At 37.7% G+C, this 18,754-nt stretch overlaps 2 protein-coding genes and 1 non-coding gene across 4 annotated transcripts in view; 2 read left to right on the top strand and 1 right to left on the bottom strand.

Moving 5' to 3' along the window:
- The window catches only part of LOC122090907 (cyclin-dependent kinase D-1-like), a 14,571-nt gene extending 5,798 nt beyond the window's left edge, over positions 1-8,773 (top strand). Inside the window, exons 4-7 of one of the 2 annotated variants that reach the window (XM_042660667.1) lie at positions 2,976-3,101; positions 7,085-7,320; positions 7,396-7,701; positions 8,212-8,773. In XM_042660667.1, the coding sequence (XP_042516601.1) occupies positions 2,976-3,101; positions 7,085-7,320; positions 7,396-7,701; positions 8,212-8,266 (723 nt within the window). In that variant the 3' untranslated portion in view covers positions 8,267-8,773. The remainder of the gene's footprint in view (positions 1-2,975; positions 3,102-7,084; positions 7,321-7,395; positions 7,702-8,211) is intronic. The other variant, XM_042660668.1, reaches the window with a different exon arrangement.
- An 840-nt stretch (positions 8,774-9,613) lies between these two features.
- TRNAG-UCC lies at positions 9,614-9,685 on the bottom strand. Its single transcript has one exon. It is a non-coding gene; the product is annotated as a tRNA-Gly (tRNA).
- Positions 9,686-15,808: 6,123 nt separating this feature from the next.
- The window catches only part of LOC122091395 (scaffold attachment factor B1-like), a 15,218-nt gene continuing 12,272 nt past the window's right edge, over positions 15,809-18,754 (top strand). Inside the window, exons 1-3 of the mRNA XM_042661309.1 lie at positions 15,809-15,978; positions 16,496-17,795; positions 18,228-18,440. Of these exons, the coding sequence (XP_042517243.1) occupies positions 15,813-15,978; positions 16,496-17,795; positions 18,228-18,440 (1,679 nt within the window). The 5' untranslated portion in view covers positions 15,809-15,812. The remainder of the gene's footprint in view (positions 15,979-16,495; positions 17,796-18,227; positions 18,441-18,754) is intronic.

Here is an 18,754-nt window from a genome sequence, read left to right as displayed (position 1 = left end):
AAAAAAAAAAAAAAAAAGAAGTCGACGAAGAAGGAGAAGGAAAGTCGAGAAGAGAGAGAGATAGAAGCTAGAAGAAAAGAAGAAGGAGAAGAAGAAGTAGAAGCAGAGAGAGAAGACGAAGAGGCATACCTGGTTTTCCGACCGACTTCTGGGAGTATCGTCACTCCCCAGCGTTGGTTCCTTCATACACACTCGTTGGTTTCCATCAGAGTCCCACTTTTGGTCGGTAATCCAAAACCCCACCCCATTTTTTTTATTTCTCTTTCCACTTCCTTTTTTTTTCCCCCATTACCCCTCTTTTATCTATTAATTCCTTCTATCCCTCATTTTTCCTTATTTACATTTAGCTCCCTGCCCACACTTGATATCCTTTGTGGTTTACTTGAATCTCAAGTAATTGCAATTCTACCCTTCCTAAAAAAATATATATATATATATATATATTTACTATTCTACCATATATTCTTGAGTGCTATTTTGTTAATCATCACCATGGTAGCCAATAGTGAAATTGTTCAGCAGCTGAATTCTTATAAAGGAGAGACTGATACAAAATTTGATGCTCTCACTAACATGGTCACGTCCCTAAAAACAATGGTGCATGCAAGTTTCTATTGATCGTTTGGTGGTAGCAGATAAAGGAAAGAGTCCCATTCAATCTGGGGATTCTTCCAACACCACTCCACAGGATCCACCAGTAACACTACCACCACCACCACCACCACATCATACAGCACCACCACCACCTCCACCACCCTATGGGACTGGTAGACATGATGATGGAGCAGAAAGAACAACAAAATTGAATGTCCTTGATTTTTATGGAGACAATAATCCAGAATTGTACCTTGACTGGATTCACAACTTAGATACATTCTTCAGATGGTACGGGTTGACTGAGGCTCGAAAGATCCTATTTGCAGAGGCCAAACTAAAAGGCACGGCTCAAGTCTGGTGGATCAAGCAACAACAACAACAGAACCGAACCCGAGGCATTGGTTTGGTCACTACTTGGGCTGAAATGTATGAAGTCATGAATCGGCGATTCTTGCCTTCTGATTACAAGCAACGCATGCATCTCAGGTTTGCACAGTTGAAACAAGAGAATTTGACCGTTGAAGAGTATGTTGCTAGATTTTATTATTTGGCCACTCGTTCTGATTTTGAGTGGGATGAAGAAGTCTTAGTGGCCCAATTTCGCAATGGTCTGCACCCTCAACTTAGTGCTGCCCTTGCATCTAGTCGACTACCTACCATGGAAGACGTCGTACAAGTAGCATATCAGGTTGAGGAAAGTCTGAAACGCCCATACAACCAGAGAAATTTTGCAGATACTTTCTCTCGAGGTACTAGTTCCGTTTGGCAATAGTCTCCTACCCAAGAGAGGTCATCTAGCAAGCCACAGGCAAGTGTTACATCTATGGCTTCTTCACGACCTAGTCGGCCGTATTCTCCACCTCGACATGTTTCTGAAATGTCATCTTCACGGCCTACTCGCCCATATTCACCCCCTCGGCGTGGTTCAAATAAACCTTCTGATTCTTCAAAATTTACAGTTCGGTGCTACTCATGCCATGGATTTGGACATATCAGTGCCCAATGTCCCAGCCGTTTGGTTGCTTTTATTGATAAAGATTCTCCTATACCATATATTCCCGAAGAGGAACTTGGTTGTGACACAGTTGATTTAAGAGAAGAGCGTGTAACAGGTGAAGTTAATGACACTCTCAGTGACGAGGACCAACATCCTTTTTATGTCATTCGTCATGTGTTGACCACTCAAAAGGCCACTGAAAATGAAGATTGGCGCCGCAGTAGTATTTTTCAGACTCGTGTGAAGTGCAATGATCAGTTGCTAACCTTGGTCATTGATGGAGGCAGTTGCACTAATGTTGTCTCTGAAGACGTTCGTAAGCTGGGATTGAATACAGAACCACATCCTAATCCTTACAAGGTTGCTTGGGTGAACAACACTAATCTCAAAATCATAGATAAGTGCTTGGTCACATTCTATTGGTGGATTTAAGGATACAGTCCAATGTGATGTCCTCCCTCTGAAGGTGTGCCATATCCTTCTTGGTCGACCTTGGTTGTTTGATAAGAAAGTACAGCATTGTGGCTATGCCAATATCTATGCCTTCAAGCATGCCAACAAGACTATGAAGTTTCATCCTGCCAAAGATCTCCCTGAAATTAAACTCAAGAAGATGGTGGGATCATTCCTCATTCAGCGTATTCCTTCAGACGGTATCCTCGGTCCTTTCCCTAACTCGACGGAATCGAGTTCTTTTCAGAGGAGGAGAGTTGATGCAGATACGGCTGCCCTTTCTTGGTTGGACCAGCATGACTGGCTTTAGAAGCCAAGAGCCAAGAAGAACCGGTCCAGCCCAGGGTTTTGGTCCAACAAGGGTTGGAAATAAAATTAGTAGTTTACTTAGTATTTTATTTCATGAATTTATTTTCCAGACTTGAATGTAGGAGTAGGATTTACTTCCTTGCTTGGTTTCCTTTTTATAGTTGTTTCCTAGTTTAGGCTAGTTTCCATTTCAGTTAAGTTTCTAATTTCATGTTCCTATTTTCCTATATATTGGTTGTAATTGATTGAAGATTTGGAGAGTGATTTGATTATTGAATGAATGTGTTGAGTATGATTCTCCGTTTTTCCCCCTCTCTACTCTGATTTCCCCTCTCTTCCCTAAGGGTTCTCCATCAGCCTCCGTTGTTATTTGCCTCTGAAGCCTCATTGAAGTACTTTGAGCTATCAGATTTATCTTATAATGGATGTTAAATCATCTTGGCATTGGTAGTAAGTTTGTTGATTCTGTCATATAGCTAAATCTTACTTATCAATTTACAGTTCTTAGGATGAAGTAAATCTTATTCCCTGCATGGTTCATGCATTATACTTCAGTATCTATGACATTTTGAATAATTTAGATTACTACTAATTTAGAGCATCTAATTCCTTTGTGTAGGTTTTTGCTCGATGGTATAGGGCACCTGAATTGTTGTTTGGCACTAAGCAATATGGATCTGGGGTGGATGTTTGGGCTGCAGCTTGTATATTTGCTGAACTTCTCCTCCGACGACCCTTCCTACAGGTGATGCCAGGATCCCATGGCTATTATTGTTGCTAATTCTTCTAGTTAGTAGGTAGGAGTTTGCGATGTTTAGATATGGTTTGTGAATTGTGATTGATTTCTATGCTTATTCATCAAACTTGTGACGCCTTTGGTAATCAACAACAACAACCAAAGCCTTATCCCAACTTAAAGAGGTCAGCTAAGTGGGGGTTCCAAGCAAGGACAAACACAAGGATCCATCCAAAAAAGATTGGTTATGGCCGATTATATAAAGTGCTGGTTGTCTACCTGACGCACCAGTATAGATCAACCACAGAGTTATTACGATAGACTATAATAAGTTACTGGTGATGTAGATCGCAGGAACAAAGCCCAAAACCAATCCAGACTGGTTGTGGGTAAGGGTGTCAAATTGGAATCGGAACCGAAAACCGACTCCAGTTCCAGATCGAATACCCTGAACCAAATCCAACCCATTATAATATGGTTAAATCCCGGATCTGAAATAAGTAATTATAATTCAGTTCGGTTCGGATCTGGATTTATGCCAAGAACCGGCGGTTTTAACCGAAAGCGGATTGAATAACTTAAATGATAAATCATCCAATAGAGTTTCAATTATACTGCAACTCTAAAACCCCTTGTCTGTCAATTATCATTTAGGAGATTGATTGCTCAGGATCATTAACGATATTTAGTTTCAATCACTTAAATGATAAATCATCTAATAGAGTTTCAAGTAGTGAAATTAACGATATTAGAAGTTCAATAGATGATCGATTGCTTACGATCATTCGACATGGATACATGTCCATTGATAGCTCATGATTTTTTGTTCATTCTTTTGTTGGGGAAGACCAATAACCTAGTGAATGAGCATTTATATTTTGTAGAACATTTATATTTTGTAAAGCATTTATATTTTGTAATCTGAATAGCAGTTGCATAAAAAAATTGAATTTGAAATTGGATACTGGAACCAAATAAGAACCAAATACAAAACCCGAATAAGAACCAAAACCAGACTGGGACCGGATAGGTCGGGTATGAGTACCAATTTTCAGAATCGAGACGGGACTTGGTCCGGTTTTGGATCACACTAACATTCCTTGGAACCAAAACCGAATTTGGACCGATTGACACCCTTAGTTGTGGGAGGCAGGTTGGTCTGGTGTGGCTTGGTTCTTGGTTCTTGGTTCTTGATTGGTTCAACCCAAGTACAGCTTGTGTGGAGAAGATTTGAAGAAGATTCCCTCTTGATTCATGGTCCTATGGCCAGCTCGCGTTGAGTTTAAGCTGCTAGATATTAGGAAATCTTGATTGATGTAGTTTCCATTTTCATATTTCTTTATAATAGTTAGGAAGATATTATCTAGCTAGTTTCTAATTTTAATTTTTTACTTTTAGAAAGTAGGAATTCTAATCTATTGCTATCTTTGTAAAAGGGAGGGATTTGATTTGATTTGATTTGTAATTAGTTTCCAAATAGGGTAATATCTGATTATAAGGGGGTTCATGCAAGGAAGGACCCGATTTTATAATCAATTTAAAATTTATAAATAAAGGAAGAAGGCTGATCTACAATCGACGATTGAATGAAAAAAAAAAAGGAGAAAGCTTCGTGCTGGAAAACTGTGAGATGCAGTGATATAGATAAGTCACTTGGGCTTATTTTATTGCAAATAAGCCTTGGGTTGTGTTATATATGTGTTGGGCCTTTGATCCCATGAGTTTTCTTTGAAATGAGCCACTTTAATGGGCCTAAAATATGGGTAGAAAGTAGAAAAACGGGATTTAATTCATTAGTTTCGTTAGTTGCTATTTAATTCAATAAAGGCCCATTAGGCCATTGGTCGGTTGTAAAGTCTTATATGGACTATTAGTTAGTTAGTCCTACTCCATGTTGGAGTTATAAAGTCAAGTCCTAGTCTTATTTGAATTCCTAGTTGTAGTAGGAGTGTCTAGTCCTATTGGGAAACTAGCTCCTAGTTGTAGTAGGAGTGTCTAGTCCTATTGGGAAATTAGTTCCTAGTAGTAGTTTGATTGTTATTCTGCCCTCTATAAATAGAGGAGCTTATGTACTTATAATGGAGATTTGAATGAATGAATTATTGAGTGATTACTCTTTAGCTAAAAAAGTTATTATTAGAGGTGAGATGCCTAAACCTTTGAGGGGTGTGATACCCAAAACCTAAGGGGTGAGATGCCCATTCCTTTATTCTCTTTCACCCTTCTCAACCCTCCATCGATTCTTCTTTTTCTATTTTTATTTTCTGTTTATTGTTATTAGAAGTTCAGACCTGTTAAAGCATACAAAATCAGAATCAACCAGCCAAAGAGTTCTTGTTCTTGAAGCCAATCGACCCTCATTGCTACCCAAGTTTGAGATTTGATCTGCAGATCCTTTAAAGGACTAGTTCCATACTCTAAGAAGATCAATCGATCCTCTCTTGAAGGTTATCTGAAGAAGACAAGTCGTTGTTCTTGCAGAATTCTTCGCATTCTCTTTCCTAGGTCTGAAAATCAAGAAAACGCATAACACCATAACTAGCTGTCAGAAGCTCTTCATATTTGGGGGGTTTTGTACCCTTCCTAGGGACTATCTACATCAAAAAGTGCAGCTCAATCGGACTCCCACAGACCTGGCCGCACCTTTCTATCTCCAGCTCTATAGAAGGTCTTTCTCTCTTCTATCGGGTTGGGTTTTGGGTTGGTTTTGCTCCTATATGGGTATTATATCCTTGGGGGTTTGTTTGATGGTATTATTTCTTTGTTTCTTGCTTCTATTTGTATTGTTTGGGGTTATAAACTGCTGGGGTAGTTTCTTGTAATCTACGCCTGTATTATGCAGTGTTGTGAGAGACAGCTTGGGTGAGATGCCCTAGGGAAGAGTGAGATGCTCGACCCAACCTATCCCCGTTTCCCGTCTATCTTCTTCTTCCTCTTCTCCTCTCATTTTTCTGTTTATTTTTTCTCTTTAATTTCTGTTACTAGTTTCCTACGACACCATCAAATCTAGATTTCTAGGCAGCAAGTTTCTTGGAGATTCTATCAGCTACTGGAATATCGATCCTATTGTAGGGTTGGTTCTACTTGACGTACCAATATAGATCGCCAAGCCAAAGTGTCCTACATGCATTACATCCACCACCAAGACTATCCAGCGCCCAACCTACTTTTATGAAAGGAGGGATGAGCACTCATCTAGATTACTCCTCACAATATAGATGCACTAGTGGGTTATGCAGAATTCACCATGGTATGTCAATACTCAAGGAAACTGGTACACAACACCAAAAATCATAAGTATTGGCAGCTGCATTGTCTTGCAGTGCACTAGGAAAAAGAAGAAACAAAAAAACTTCTAAAATCCATTAAAAATAAGCCTACAGGGTGGATTCCAATGCAAAGGGGTGATTACATTTTGAGTTGCAAACTATGAAGGCGTTAATCAATTTATTGAGTACACAATCAAGGGCATCAAATCTAGATGTTATAATCCTCTTGCTTGGGCCATCTCGATGTTTGTAGGGCGGCAGCACTAAGCACGGACAAAAAAAGTGTGTACCCAGTGCACAAGGCTCCCGCCACTGCGCGGTCGAGGATGGGTTATTAATGTCAGAATTGAAGAGATGATAGAAGCCTCTGAAGTCTTGTATTATGTATTTTTGGTCCACTTATGTATCTTGGCTTTACTCTGTAGTTCTTCATGGCACTAGAATCTATGCCTACATTGCACTTAGGACTTGTCCCTTTATACATCATATGTCCCTCTGTGAAAATATTGCAGTGTACTCTTTGAAATCTGTAAATGTTTGCCTTCATCTTATCGTGTTGTGTCATTATACATGTTGATGCATATCGAAGTTTTACATGGAGTGTTCTCATGAAAATTTCTGCCTAGGTTTGCATAAATCCAAGTAGTCATTTGTGACATGTTTCACTCTTTAACTCATCAAAGATTGAAGTGTTGAATGGGTTTGATGATGTTTTGATTACAGGGCTCCAGTGATATGGATCAATTAGGAAAGATCTTTGCAGCTTTTGGGACCCCAAAGGCTTCCCAATGGCCTGACCTGATTCATCTTCCAGATTATGTAGAATACCAATTTGTTCCTGCTCCTCCATTGCACTCATTGTTTAAAATGGCAAGTGATGATGCTTTAGATCTATTATCAAAGATGTTCACCTATGACCCAAAAGCAAGAATTTCTGCTCAGCAGGCATTGGAGCACAGGTTTGTCCTTATGAGTATTCAAAGGGTAACTGTTCTGGTTGAAACATTGTTTCTCATGCTTGTCTTGTCATTTAGGTATTTTTCATCTTTACCTGCACCAACAAAACCAGCTTTGCTTCCCCGGCCTGTCCGTAAGGGAGAGTCTAAGCCTTCAGATTATAATCCACATGATGGTCCTATTGTCTTATCTCCCCCGAGAAAGTCTAGGAGAGTCATGGTCCAACGTGAGGGGCTTGATGGAAATACATATCAAACTGCTAAAGTTGATGACCATGCAAATGAAGCAACTGATGGGATCTCAGGAAGGAGTGAAATTATGCCAATGTCAATAGATTTGTCTGTGTTTGGATCAAGACCTCCTCCCAGACCAACACTGAACAGGTAATATGAAAATTCTTCTTATCTCCATTACATATTACTTTTGATACCGGATTGTGGTTCATCTAATTCAGCTCTTGGAGAAGGCATGCAATTCCAGCCATTTACCCAATGCTGGTCCTGCAGATGCGGGATCCTGGGAAGAGTGAGTTTGGAGTCAGTCCTACCTTTGACATTTTTGTGCAAAGTGGCCATTCTCAAGACTTGACAGTTAATACTGGGCATTTGCTCTTGGGCAATGACCCCCTATTGGCTGCTTTTAAGTTAGGGTCAAGAATAAGGGGGAAAACATTAATGGATTATGTAGATTGTAGACCATCCCCAAATAAATTCTGAAGAGATAGGAACTTTACATTCCTGCTATCTTGTGCACAATTCATGATGAGCCATTTGCGTGATGCTGAAGTAATGTGGATGTTGATTTTTCTTATGCATTAACCTCATTGTGTGAGTCTTCAAAACAATGTTGCAAAATCAACCATATTCATATTGATTTTTTGTTCACCCTGGCAGTGCTGACAGAACGCATTTAAAGAGAAAATTGGATCTTGAATTTCTTACATCCTGAAGGAGGAATAATCCACGCTTGATCCGTTGCTTGGACTGAGGATGCATCAGTTATTCCAAATGTTGATGGTTCTGAGTGTGTTTTTCCCATCTCCTTCATTGGAAAACTCTGAATCGATGGTGGAAATGAGACGGGGTGGAGTATGTGCTTCTGTGGTGTTGAATTTGGTGTCGGCGTTACTCTGATGGTTCATTTGGATGCTGCTATTCTACTTTTGGAGAGTCTTAAATATTTGGAGTCAATTTTTCTTTTAATAATTCTTCAACGGAATTGTATAATAGCATGATCAAGCTATTTAGGATTTTGTTTCCATTAATGCCCCTGATTGAGTTACAAGAAAAAGGACAGATTTCCTGTTTGTAGGTGGGAATATCCACAATTTCATGTCTTGAGTTGTTGCATTCTTTTTTCTTTTTTTTTTTTTTGGTGGGGGGGTGTAAACAGAAGCTTGGAAGTGTATTTTGAAAAACTGATAAAACTGTTACGGAAAAGCTTTTCTTTGGCTTTTATTGGTTATGAACCAGAACTTTAAATTGTTAATGCTCCCAACAAAGTGTAGATTTCCATAATCTTTGCATTTAATTATCTTGATTACATTCATAATGGTGACCGACCTAAGTGACAAGAAGAGGTACCCATCATACCAAAATGTTGAAACCAGTAACTGAAGGAAAAAAGGGAAGCCATGGAAGCAAAAGGAGAGAAACCAAAAGATGCTGAGAAAATTGATTAAACTTAGATGAAAATCCAGTCAAAAAATGAAAGGACAAAGTTTTTTGTCCGAGAGTGGCCCCTGTGCCACAGACAACTTCCAAAGCCTTATCTCAACTTAATGGGGTTGGTTACATGGAGATTCCAAGTAAGGACAAGCGTGAGAATTAAAGCAAAAAGATTGATGGGTTATAGTTAATTATAACAAAGTGTCGGTTGTCAAACTGATGCACCACTACAAATCAGCGACAGACACACTGAACATGAAATGACCATTGTGCCCTTCCTAGGGACATCACCCCTATTCTTGGTGCACGGCCGCTCTCAGATAAAAACACTGACCCAAAATAAAATATGACCATAGAAAATAAATTTCTAAATGTGAAAGCCACTATTATATGAGTAATCTCATGCCACACCAATCTTGACGGCAAAAGAGAGAATGTTAGTGTGAATCTTCATAATCAGAATGTGAGAAGGTTCTAAATTTCGAAGTTTATAAAGTCAAAAATGCTGTAGGGCATGACACTGTTTTGGAATAAAGCACAACTAAAAGATGCCCTAAGATTGCATGCTTTCATAAAAAAAAACTTAATTTACCCAAAAAAAAAACATAAAAGCTTGAAATAAAACATATGCGTCTGCCGGGAGTCGAACCCGGGTCTATTGCTTGGAAGGCAATTATCCTAACCGTTGGACTACAAACGCAAGGTTTTGGGAGGGTATCCTTAAAACAAATTTTATTATACTAAGGATAAAAAATGTAATTTATTTTTGGGAATATGAGTACATACTGCCGATCCATAGTATACACCTTCTTTAGTATTTTTTCTTATTTATACCCTCTGGTGGACTTTCCCTCTTTGACTATGTGGATTCATGCATAGGAATCATAAGGATGGACAGTTACTATCACTCCTCGTATCCAAATTTTTGCATGCATGGGCCTTGGCTGGGCGATTTGCAGAGTGCTCAATGGAGCAGCTACCTGAGGGTTGGTCATTTGACAATTCATCTCAAGTGCATGGGTGCTTGGTTTGCCTCCAAGAAGTGTGGCCTTGAGCCACTGATGACTCCTCTGTGGATTTGTACTTGACCCCTATGTGGGTCTACTATGTAATGCCAATAGGTCCTTGACCTTGGAAAAAAAAAGTGTTATCAATAAACCAACATTGTTGATCCCGTGCACCCTAATTGTGTTTTTCACTTACACAAGTCATTAGTTGGTCTGAAACAAGCGCCTCGAGTCTGGTACACTTGGCTTGGAACCTTCTTGGTTTCTCATGGTTTTGTGGCTTTTAAACCGATCCCTCCCTATTTGTCTACCATTCTCAAGGAGTTCTCATCTATTTCTTGATCTATGTTGACGATTTATTAATTATTGGAAACAAGCAAGCTACTGTTCAAGATCTAGTAAGAGTCCTATCATGTACATTTGCTTTGAAGGATCTTGGTGAACTTCATTATTTTCTTGGCATCGAGGTACTCGATCCTTTTCGGATCTATTGATGTCTCAGCATAAGTATACCACGGATCTTTTACAAAGTGCTCATATGGCAGAAGCCAAGCCCATCTCTACTCTAGTTGCTTTGGGTTCTTCTCTTGGTCTTCAGTCAGGGATCCCTTTAAGTGATAGTTCTCAGTATCGATGCATTGTTGGTGCTTTGCAGTACTTAACAATCACTTGACCTGACATTAGCTTTGTTGTCAATAAGGTTGCTCAATTTATGCACTTGCCAAAAGATGAGCATTGGAGCGCTGTTAAAAGAATTTTCCGTTATCCCAAGGGTACTCCTTTTGGTGTTCTTTTCATCAGATCTTCTTCAGATATCAAACTCACTGCCTACTCTGATGCTGATTGGGTAGGATGCCCTGACGAAAGAAAATCTACTACTGGCTATGTTGTATTCTTTGGCCGAAATCTGGTTTCGTGGTGTTCATGTAAGCAAAGAACAGTGTCTCGGTCATCTATTGGGGTTGAATATAGAGATGTTGCCTCTGTAGCTGCTGAGTTACTTTGGTTGCGCTCACTTTTGCATGAGCTGCACATATTTCTTCCTGTGGCACCTCTCATTTTTTGTGATTACATCGGTGCCACATATCTTTCTGCAAATCCTGTGTTTCATACTTGAATGAAACACATTGAGATCGACTTTCATTTTGTAAGGGAGATGGTCTCCTCTGGAAGATTGCTGATTCATTATCTCTCCACAATTGATCAATTGGCTGATATCTACAAATGGTTTATCTCGTTCTTCGTTCTCAAATCTAAAAGGCAAGCTTTCTGTGAGTGCTCCCCCAGTCTGCTTGAGGGGGCTGTTAGGGATGTAAATCACTTGGTCTAATTGTTCAGCTCAAAGTAGTGAGTTGCATTACATGTCCTCATGTTATTGAGTCTTCTATTGACCATATACTCTCTCTCTCTCTCTCTATATATATATATCTATCTATCAGTGTTACTAACAAAGTGATGATTGACTTTGGAGTTCATTCAATCTGATCAGGATTTCCTTTGGATTTTTGCTAAGTTATTTATTAATATTCTTATTATTGAATAGATGACCCTGAGTTTCAATGCCCCAAACTACACAACAAAATTGAGAAGACGAAGTATTCACTTTCCCATGTATAAAATGAACGTACCCCACAGAATTTTACCTTCTCGGTTGTTTCTTTTTGAAGAATTATTATTGTCACAAAGATATATTATTTTTTTAAATGTCACAAAAAATTTATTCTATCACGTCAACAGACGAAAATGTTCATTCTAACAGTGGATAGAAAGGACATGGTCTAGATTAGCCACATGTCAAATTTCAATCATTTTTTTTTTTGCAATCAAATTTCAATCTTATTCAATCATATACCATTTTTTTTTTATATATATACCCCTTAGTAACATATAACTTCCATATAGACGGCTAGACCCAATTATATTACTCTTTTGGAAATTTTATGATTGTACATTGATTAAAAAAAAGTGCTACTATGCGAGTTTGCAACCAAAGAAATGGAATAATTCACTTCTCTTTTAGGTTTACGGATCGAAAGGTGTTGCTCAATCGCAAAGGCCAACAATTAAAAATTAAGAGGCCATGAGTTCAACTTCCCCTGGGCCTTAAAAAAAAAAACCTCCTCATTTTTAGGATTTTTCGAAATACCCTTCAAAATTCTATTTCTTTGATTGTAAGCCCCGGATTGCAAAGTTCCTACAACCCGAGTAAGAATTTATTTACTTTTCCATTTAATTTTCCCCTTTGTTTCATTGCAATTGTATATACTCATAAGAAAGCTTGAAATTTATTTTCTCCCAAAGAAGGGAGGCAATTGAAACAATAAATCATTTCCAGCAAACTTGAAACACGCCAGTGCACCATAAAATAACTCTTGATTGCATACGTAGGTGGTTTCTCCTAGAAATAATGAATACAATTACAAACCCCCCTCCCCCCACACCCCCAGAAAAAAAAATAAAAATAAAAAATAAAAAATAAAAAAATAAAAAATAAAAATAGAGAATTAGCTTTCAGTCTTGATTATAACTCCATTTTACACAATTCATGAATTACTTTGTTCTGATTTTTGAATTCTTGGTTGCATATATGAATTTAATCTCAAATGGGTTTCTGTTTTAGCCTTGAGATAGTTTCAGTTCAGTTTCAAGGTATCCAATCTACTGACATGTCTAAGTCATTCACTCTATCCATAGCTTTTGTTGTCAGAACCAAACATAAAAAAAAAAGGGCAAGTGTTTTCTGTCTGCAAGAAAACCCTGTGCCTAAATACAGGGGCGTGCCCCATAAGGGGGCACGATGATCATTGCATACTCCTTGTATTTGTGGTGTAGAGGCCTCACATGAATAGAAATTGTGTCCCAAAAAAAAATTTATAAAAAGAACAAATCTAATGTAAATATATAAAAAGAACAAGTGACTAACTATAGTAATTCATGCTGAAATAAGATTTAAATAAGGCAAAATAGATTACTCTTGATTCCAAGTAGTGTGCATGGTTCATTAAAAAAAAAATAAAAAAAATGGTGTGCATGGTTAGAATTATAAAAGACAGCACTTGGACAAAGAGTGCACATATAATTAATCCCCAAGCAAAAACCTTGTTCAGAAAAAAAAAAAAAAAAGGGTTAGAAATAAAAATAAAGGAAATATCATCCTTTACATTAACAAACAAGAGTAATTTGTCATTAAAGATGTAGAAATAAAAATTTACTAAAAAAAAGAAAAAAAAAAGGAAAGCTAATAGATTATAGATGTGAATAAGTGCCTTTCCATTTTGGCTGCTGGCCCTCTTGGTTTAAGACCTAAAAGTCTTAACCTGTTTATCTTTATTGAGGTGGTCGGATTTTTCTTCAGGCATGCCAATATTTCCAAGGCTGATAGACAATGGGTTTTTTTGCATTATGGCTATAACTATTTACTTTACGCTACACAGAAACAACATTTTAGCTAAGAAAATTGAACCTAATCCTGAACCTATTTTGTATAATGTTAATCCTTGGCTTTCTAATTTAAAGTTAATACAACATACTAACTCGGTTGACTTTGATTTCTCCATCATATATGGTCAAGAAAACATCTGGGACGATACTTTCACCTTTTTTGAACTATCACATCATAGTTTGTGTTGGTATTACTAACTTTTTGGACAAAATATCATATTGGAGTTTTGACATCTTTTTTCAAGGTCAACTCAAGCTTCTCAAAATGGGGATTTCATCAACCACAACTTCAGAGGAGACAGAGGCTTTTGACAAACTTCAAGGACTAAACATGCTAGAGTCAAAAGGATGGAATATCGGTGAAGTTTGGTTCTCTTGTAAGAGCTTACTTCAGTTTATTCCTCAACCATCTAATGGTTCATCGTGACCCCTCCTATCAATTGAAGCTTTTTAGGAAATTTTTAGGATATTCATATCTTTGAAATTTTGTGCATAAGTGTAGAGATTCTAGTCATACTATGATGTGCTTTTGAGAATTAGCCCCTAGGGCTAGTATAGTTAGTTTATTCTTTGATGATGTTCTTGATGGTATGTCAAACTCTTATGATTAATATAATCTTTTATTTTCATAAAAAAAGAAAAGAAAAAGTATCTTTCCATTTTTTTGTTGATAGTAGAATTATTATCTTTCCACCAATACGGAAAGTAAATGCATAGATAATTACAAAAGAAATTCCAACTATCTTTTGCCATCCACTTCCTCAAATACTGTCAAATCAAGAGAACATGCTCTCTTTGGTATGGTTTCAAGAATTATTTCTATTTTCGAAGCTGTTTGGAATGATTTTTGCATCTTAATTAGGTATTCAATTTTAATATAAATTCTAAAATAGCTCATATATTTTGTAAGAAATCAATTTCATGCTAAACACTTTAATAACATGTATTCATAATGAATGTAAATAAAAGTGCTAACCTATGCATATGTTGAAACAAATTTTTTTTCCCGAAAAAGAAAATTTAATGCGAAACCTAGTATACAGTACCAAAATCATAGCTCCACCCTATAAATGTCAAATTACATATGCCAACTTAAAAACTTTTCAACTAATGGAAAAAAAAAAAGTGGATGATTACATTAACAAGTGACAATAGAATGATTAAGAACAACTTAACTTCTAAATCATAAATTCACATGCTTGAAAAATACATACCTCACACCGTGATGATCCTTGATTGGGCCACATCTCTCTCTCTCTTTCTCTCTCTCTCTCTACCAGAGAGAAAGAACCCCTAATTAGGAGAAGGAAATGCCAGAATGGAGTGGTGCAAAAAGACTGCGATTCTTATTCAATTGGGTCACGATTTTCTTATGTTAATTAATCCAATTCAGCTTCCAATCCTACGATCAGAATCTCTTTCTAATACCTCAGTCTGGCTAGTGGAAGGATTTGGTGTAGCAGGAAGTATGATAAATCTTATGGGTCAAGTGGTTATGGTTGCGTGATTGCCATTAGATCTCCCATTTGACGTCCAACAAGGGTGGCTCCACACGTAGCAAGCATCCTCCAATCCTGATAGTCCGCTAACTTGTGGTGCATTGGTTGGTATTAGGGTGTCAATTGGTCGGTTCAATTTGGTTACGGTCAGGTTGAAACGGTTTCGGTCTAGGAATGAGGGAGACCAAAACCAATTCATTAAGGAACTTCGGTTTTTGATCGGTTTTGATTTTGATTCAGTTTGGTTTCGATTTATTTCAATTTTTTTAATATCGGGTTAATACCGGTTTAGATCGATTTATTATTGAGCTTGAACCATAATGAAATCTTACATACATAACTTATAATGACAATATTTGATTAAAAAAAAAAAACAGTTTTAGTTTATGATTATAATTAAATCATAATTTATGGTTTTAAGAAAACTAATATTGAAACCAATTGATAACAAATTACTAATAAGATAACTGATATTGAAATCACAAACGAACCCTATTATCCCTAATCATTCATTTGACTATCCAACTAGTTTTGTATGGTAAACAAAGAAATCAGTAGAAGCATTATTACAATATACAAATCAATTTATCTATTTATAACCTAATATTCAATGATTTGTAACAAGTCCTTTTACAATAAAAATTTGTCTCATTAATATTGCGAAAAATAGATAGTTAATTCATCAATTTATAATATCATAATTATTATTTTTAATCGATTTCATTCAGTTGAGTTTCAGTTTAATTATTAATTAATTCGATTTGGATCGATTTTCAGTCGGATCAAAACCAATCCAATAAGGATTGATTTGGCTCGATTCAGGTTTTGTCGGTCGGTTTTGACACCCCTAGTACGTATCTGTCTTCACAATACGAAAAACATGATCTCTCCGAAATTCCATTTCTGTACCATCTCTCTCCCTCTCTCTCTCTCTCTCTCTCTCTCTCTCTCTCTGCCATTGACGACATCGACAAGCCGAGACAAGAAAATCTCCTGCTACTATTCGCTGGAAACCTCTCCTGTAAACCGTCAAAGCAGCCAAGCAGGTACTATTTCTCTCTCTCTCTCTCTCTCTTTCTTTCGGGTATTTCAGTTTCGTGGACAGCTCTTGTGTTCTTCGCTCGCCCAAAGAAAAAAATTACAGCTTTGGCGTTCTTTACTGTAATCTGATTCTTGACCTTTCGATACTTTTCTTTTTGATACATTTTCTCATTATCGGGCTTATTTCAGCTTCTGAGTCTATCCTAGCTCTTCGGTTGATTTTGTTGTTCCTTTTTTCCTTGTTCGTCCAGGTGAAGTGAAGTGTGTTCTAGGTTTAAAAGATTTTCTAAGCCTATACTAGCTCTTCCGTGGACTACTGAGGAGAAGAGTTTATGTTGAACTATTGGTTTTAATTTTTTTTTTTTTTTGAAATTAAAATAACATGTGTAGGGTTTTGGTTGTTGTATTGTAGTGGAATAATCAAACGAGATTTTCCGTTTTAAGGTTTTGGAGATTGTCATTGAAGTTTCTAATGGTGGTAGATACATGTTTTTATTTTTTCCTGACTGAGGTTTATGGTAGGGATGGATTTGGGTTCTCCCAATTCGAGATTGGAAGAGATTAATGATGCTCAGAAAGAGGAAGGTTCCTTTTCTGTCGGAAAACTAGACCTTAATCTTGCAGTGAGCAGAGAAGAAGGGAGTGATGCTTATGGCCGTGAGACAGTTACAGTGGATTTGAATAGGCAGAGTAAACATGGCTCCCCTTTCTTTCCTGCTGGTGTTCGGTGTGAGGAGTCAGATTCCTTTTCCATGAAATCCAGTTTGTCTGGGAGGACTGAATTCGAACATGATGAGGTTGGGGAAAAATCTTTTATTCATGATCCAGAGGGTTTGAAGTCTCCATTAAAGGACACGCATTACCAAGGTGGAACTGGGTCCTTATCTTACAGTCCCTCTGGTAAATCTTCATACCCACATGACTCAGAAATGTCTCCAGATGAAAGAAATGAAGAAGCCTATCGCGTGTGGGAATCTTCTAGGATAGCTGATACCAGCTATCAGGAGGAAGAAGAAGAAGAAGAAGAAGAAGAAGAAGGAGAAGAAGGAGAAGAAGAAGAAGAGGAAGAAGATATGCAGAAGGTCAATTTTGATCCAGGCCGGGGATACTCTGCTCTGCATGATGGAAAAGTAAAGGATTATTCTGGAAATGCATCTGGAGATTCACAAAATGAGAAAACTGAATCAACCTATGAGGAAGTAGAAAAGGGGGCGTCTGATTACCATGGAAAAAAGTTGTTGTCCCCTGAAAAGATGCAAGACAATGGTGACAAGAGCACAAGGGAAGTCTTCTACCATTCAAGTAATTCACCATCTGAGAATGGAAAGATGGAGCGGCTTCGTTCTGATCTTGACTCTCCACAAATAACCCCAAAAAGACCTGCATCATCGGGGAGACAAATGTCAGTTTCTCCTGAAAGGTCACCTTATATAGAACAATCTCCACAAGAAAGACTATCTTCACCACGGGGTGATCAAGACCCATCATATTACCCTAGATCATCTAGAGAAAGACATTCCCCTAGATCATCGAGGAAGAGATACTCACCTTCTCTTCAGAAGTTTGGTGTGGAAAGTAAAAGAGTTCCATCCCAGAGAACTTCTATTTCTCCAAAGAGGCGGTCTCATCAAGATTCACAGCACAGGGGTGATGCATCACCTAGAAGGAATTATTCTCCATCAAGCCATAGAAAACAAGAGAGGTCCATGTTGAGATCACCCATCAGGCGCAGGGATTCTTCTTCTGGTTCCAAAGGGGATCATCGTGGCAGATCCCGGTCAAGGTCCCCGTATGCAAGAGCCCATTACAGAAGATCCCCGAGGTGAGACTTTTTTCTGGGGGGGTGTTGCTGCCGTAATTTATGATTTTATTTTTTATTTATTTATTTATTTTTAATGTTCTGAACATTTGAAGCTAATGTATGCTGCATTTCAACACTTCCACTTCAACAACCTTCTGTCCATATACAAGGTGTTATGTATCTACATCTGACATTTGTTTACTCTCAGAAGCGGTGTGCTTACTTTTTCTTGTCTTTCTGAGAAGAAAAATAATGTCCTGACATTTCATTGTTGTGGAGTAGAAAATAACATTCCATGAAATCAAATGGACTGGATTTGGAAGTTTAATTGTGTGACCACACCTTTCACATTTTACATGTAGGATTTAATATGTGCATGATATTTATGATTAATTTCATTCCATGGAGGATCATGCTGGAATGAATATTGATATGATGTTTGTGTGTTTCTAGGAGGAGATATTCCCCTAGCCACAGATCTCCTCCTTCCAGGTATTCTAGGAAGAGACCTTGGTCACCACCTCATAATCGGAACACTGGAATCGGGAGACCTGGAAATAATCTATTTGTTGCGGGCTTTAGCTTTGTGACTACGGAAAGAGATCTTGAAAGGAAATTTTCAAGGTTTGGCCGTGTCAGAAATGTCCGCATAGTTCGGGATAAGAGGTGATTACATCTAGCACTTTATTGATTTTAATTGCTGATACTGAAATTCCAAGAGTTCCTACTTTTCCTAGTTCACATTTATGATACCTTAGCCATTATATGTTGACACATCTCACCCTTGTTTAAAATTTGTTTGTAGGTTTATGAAATGTTCATTTGTCCTTTAACCTGCTATATTTATTACTTCAATTTTTTTTTTTTAATGTCTATCGGAATATTAGCCTGAGAAAGCGATTAATGTGGCTATTTTGATATCTTTATTTTTCCAGATTCAGCTCTTAACATATGCATGTTATTGCCCTCACCCCACCCTC

The sequence above is a fragment of the Macadamia integrifolia genome, chromosome 10 (genome assembly GCF_013358625.1).
Source record: "Macadamia integrifolia cultivar HAES 741 chromosome 10, SCU_Mint_v3, whole genome shotgun sequence".
Lineage (NCBI taxonomy): Eukaryota > Viridiplantae > Streptophyta > Magnoliopsida > Proteales > Proteaceae > Macadamia > Macadamia integrifolia.
The sequence above is the reverse complement of the archived record's forward strand: the minus strand, read 5'-3'. Positions and strand labels throughout refer to the sequence as shown.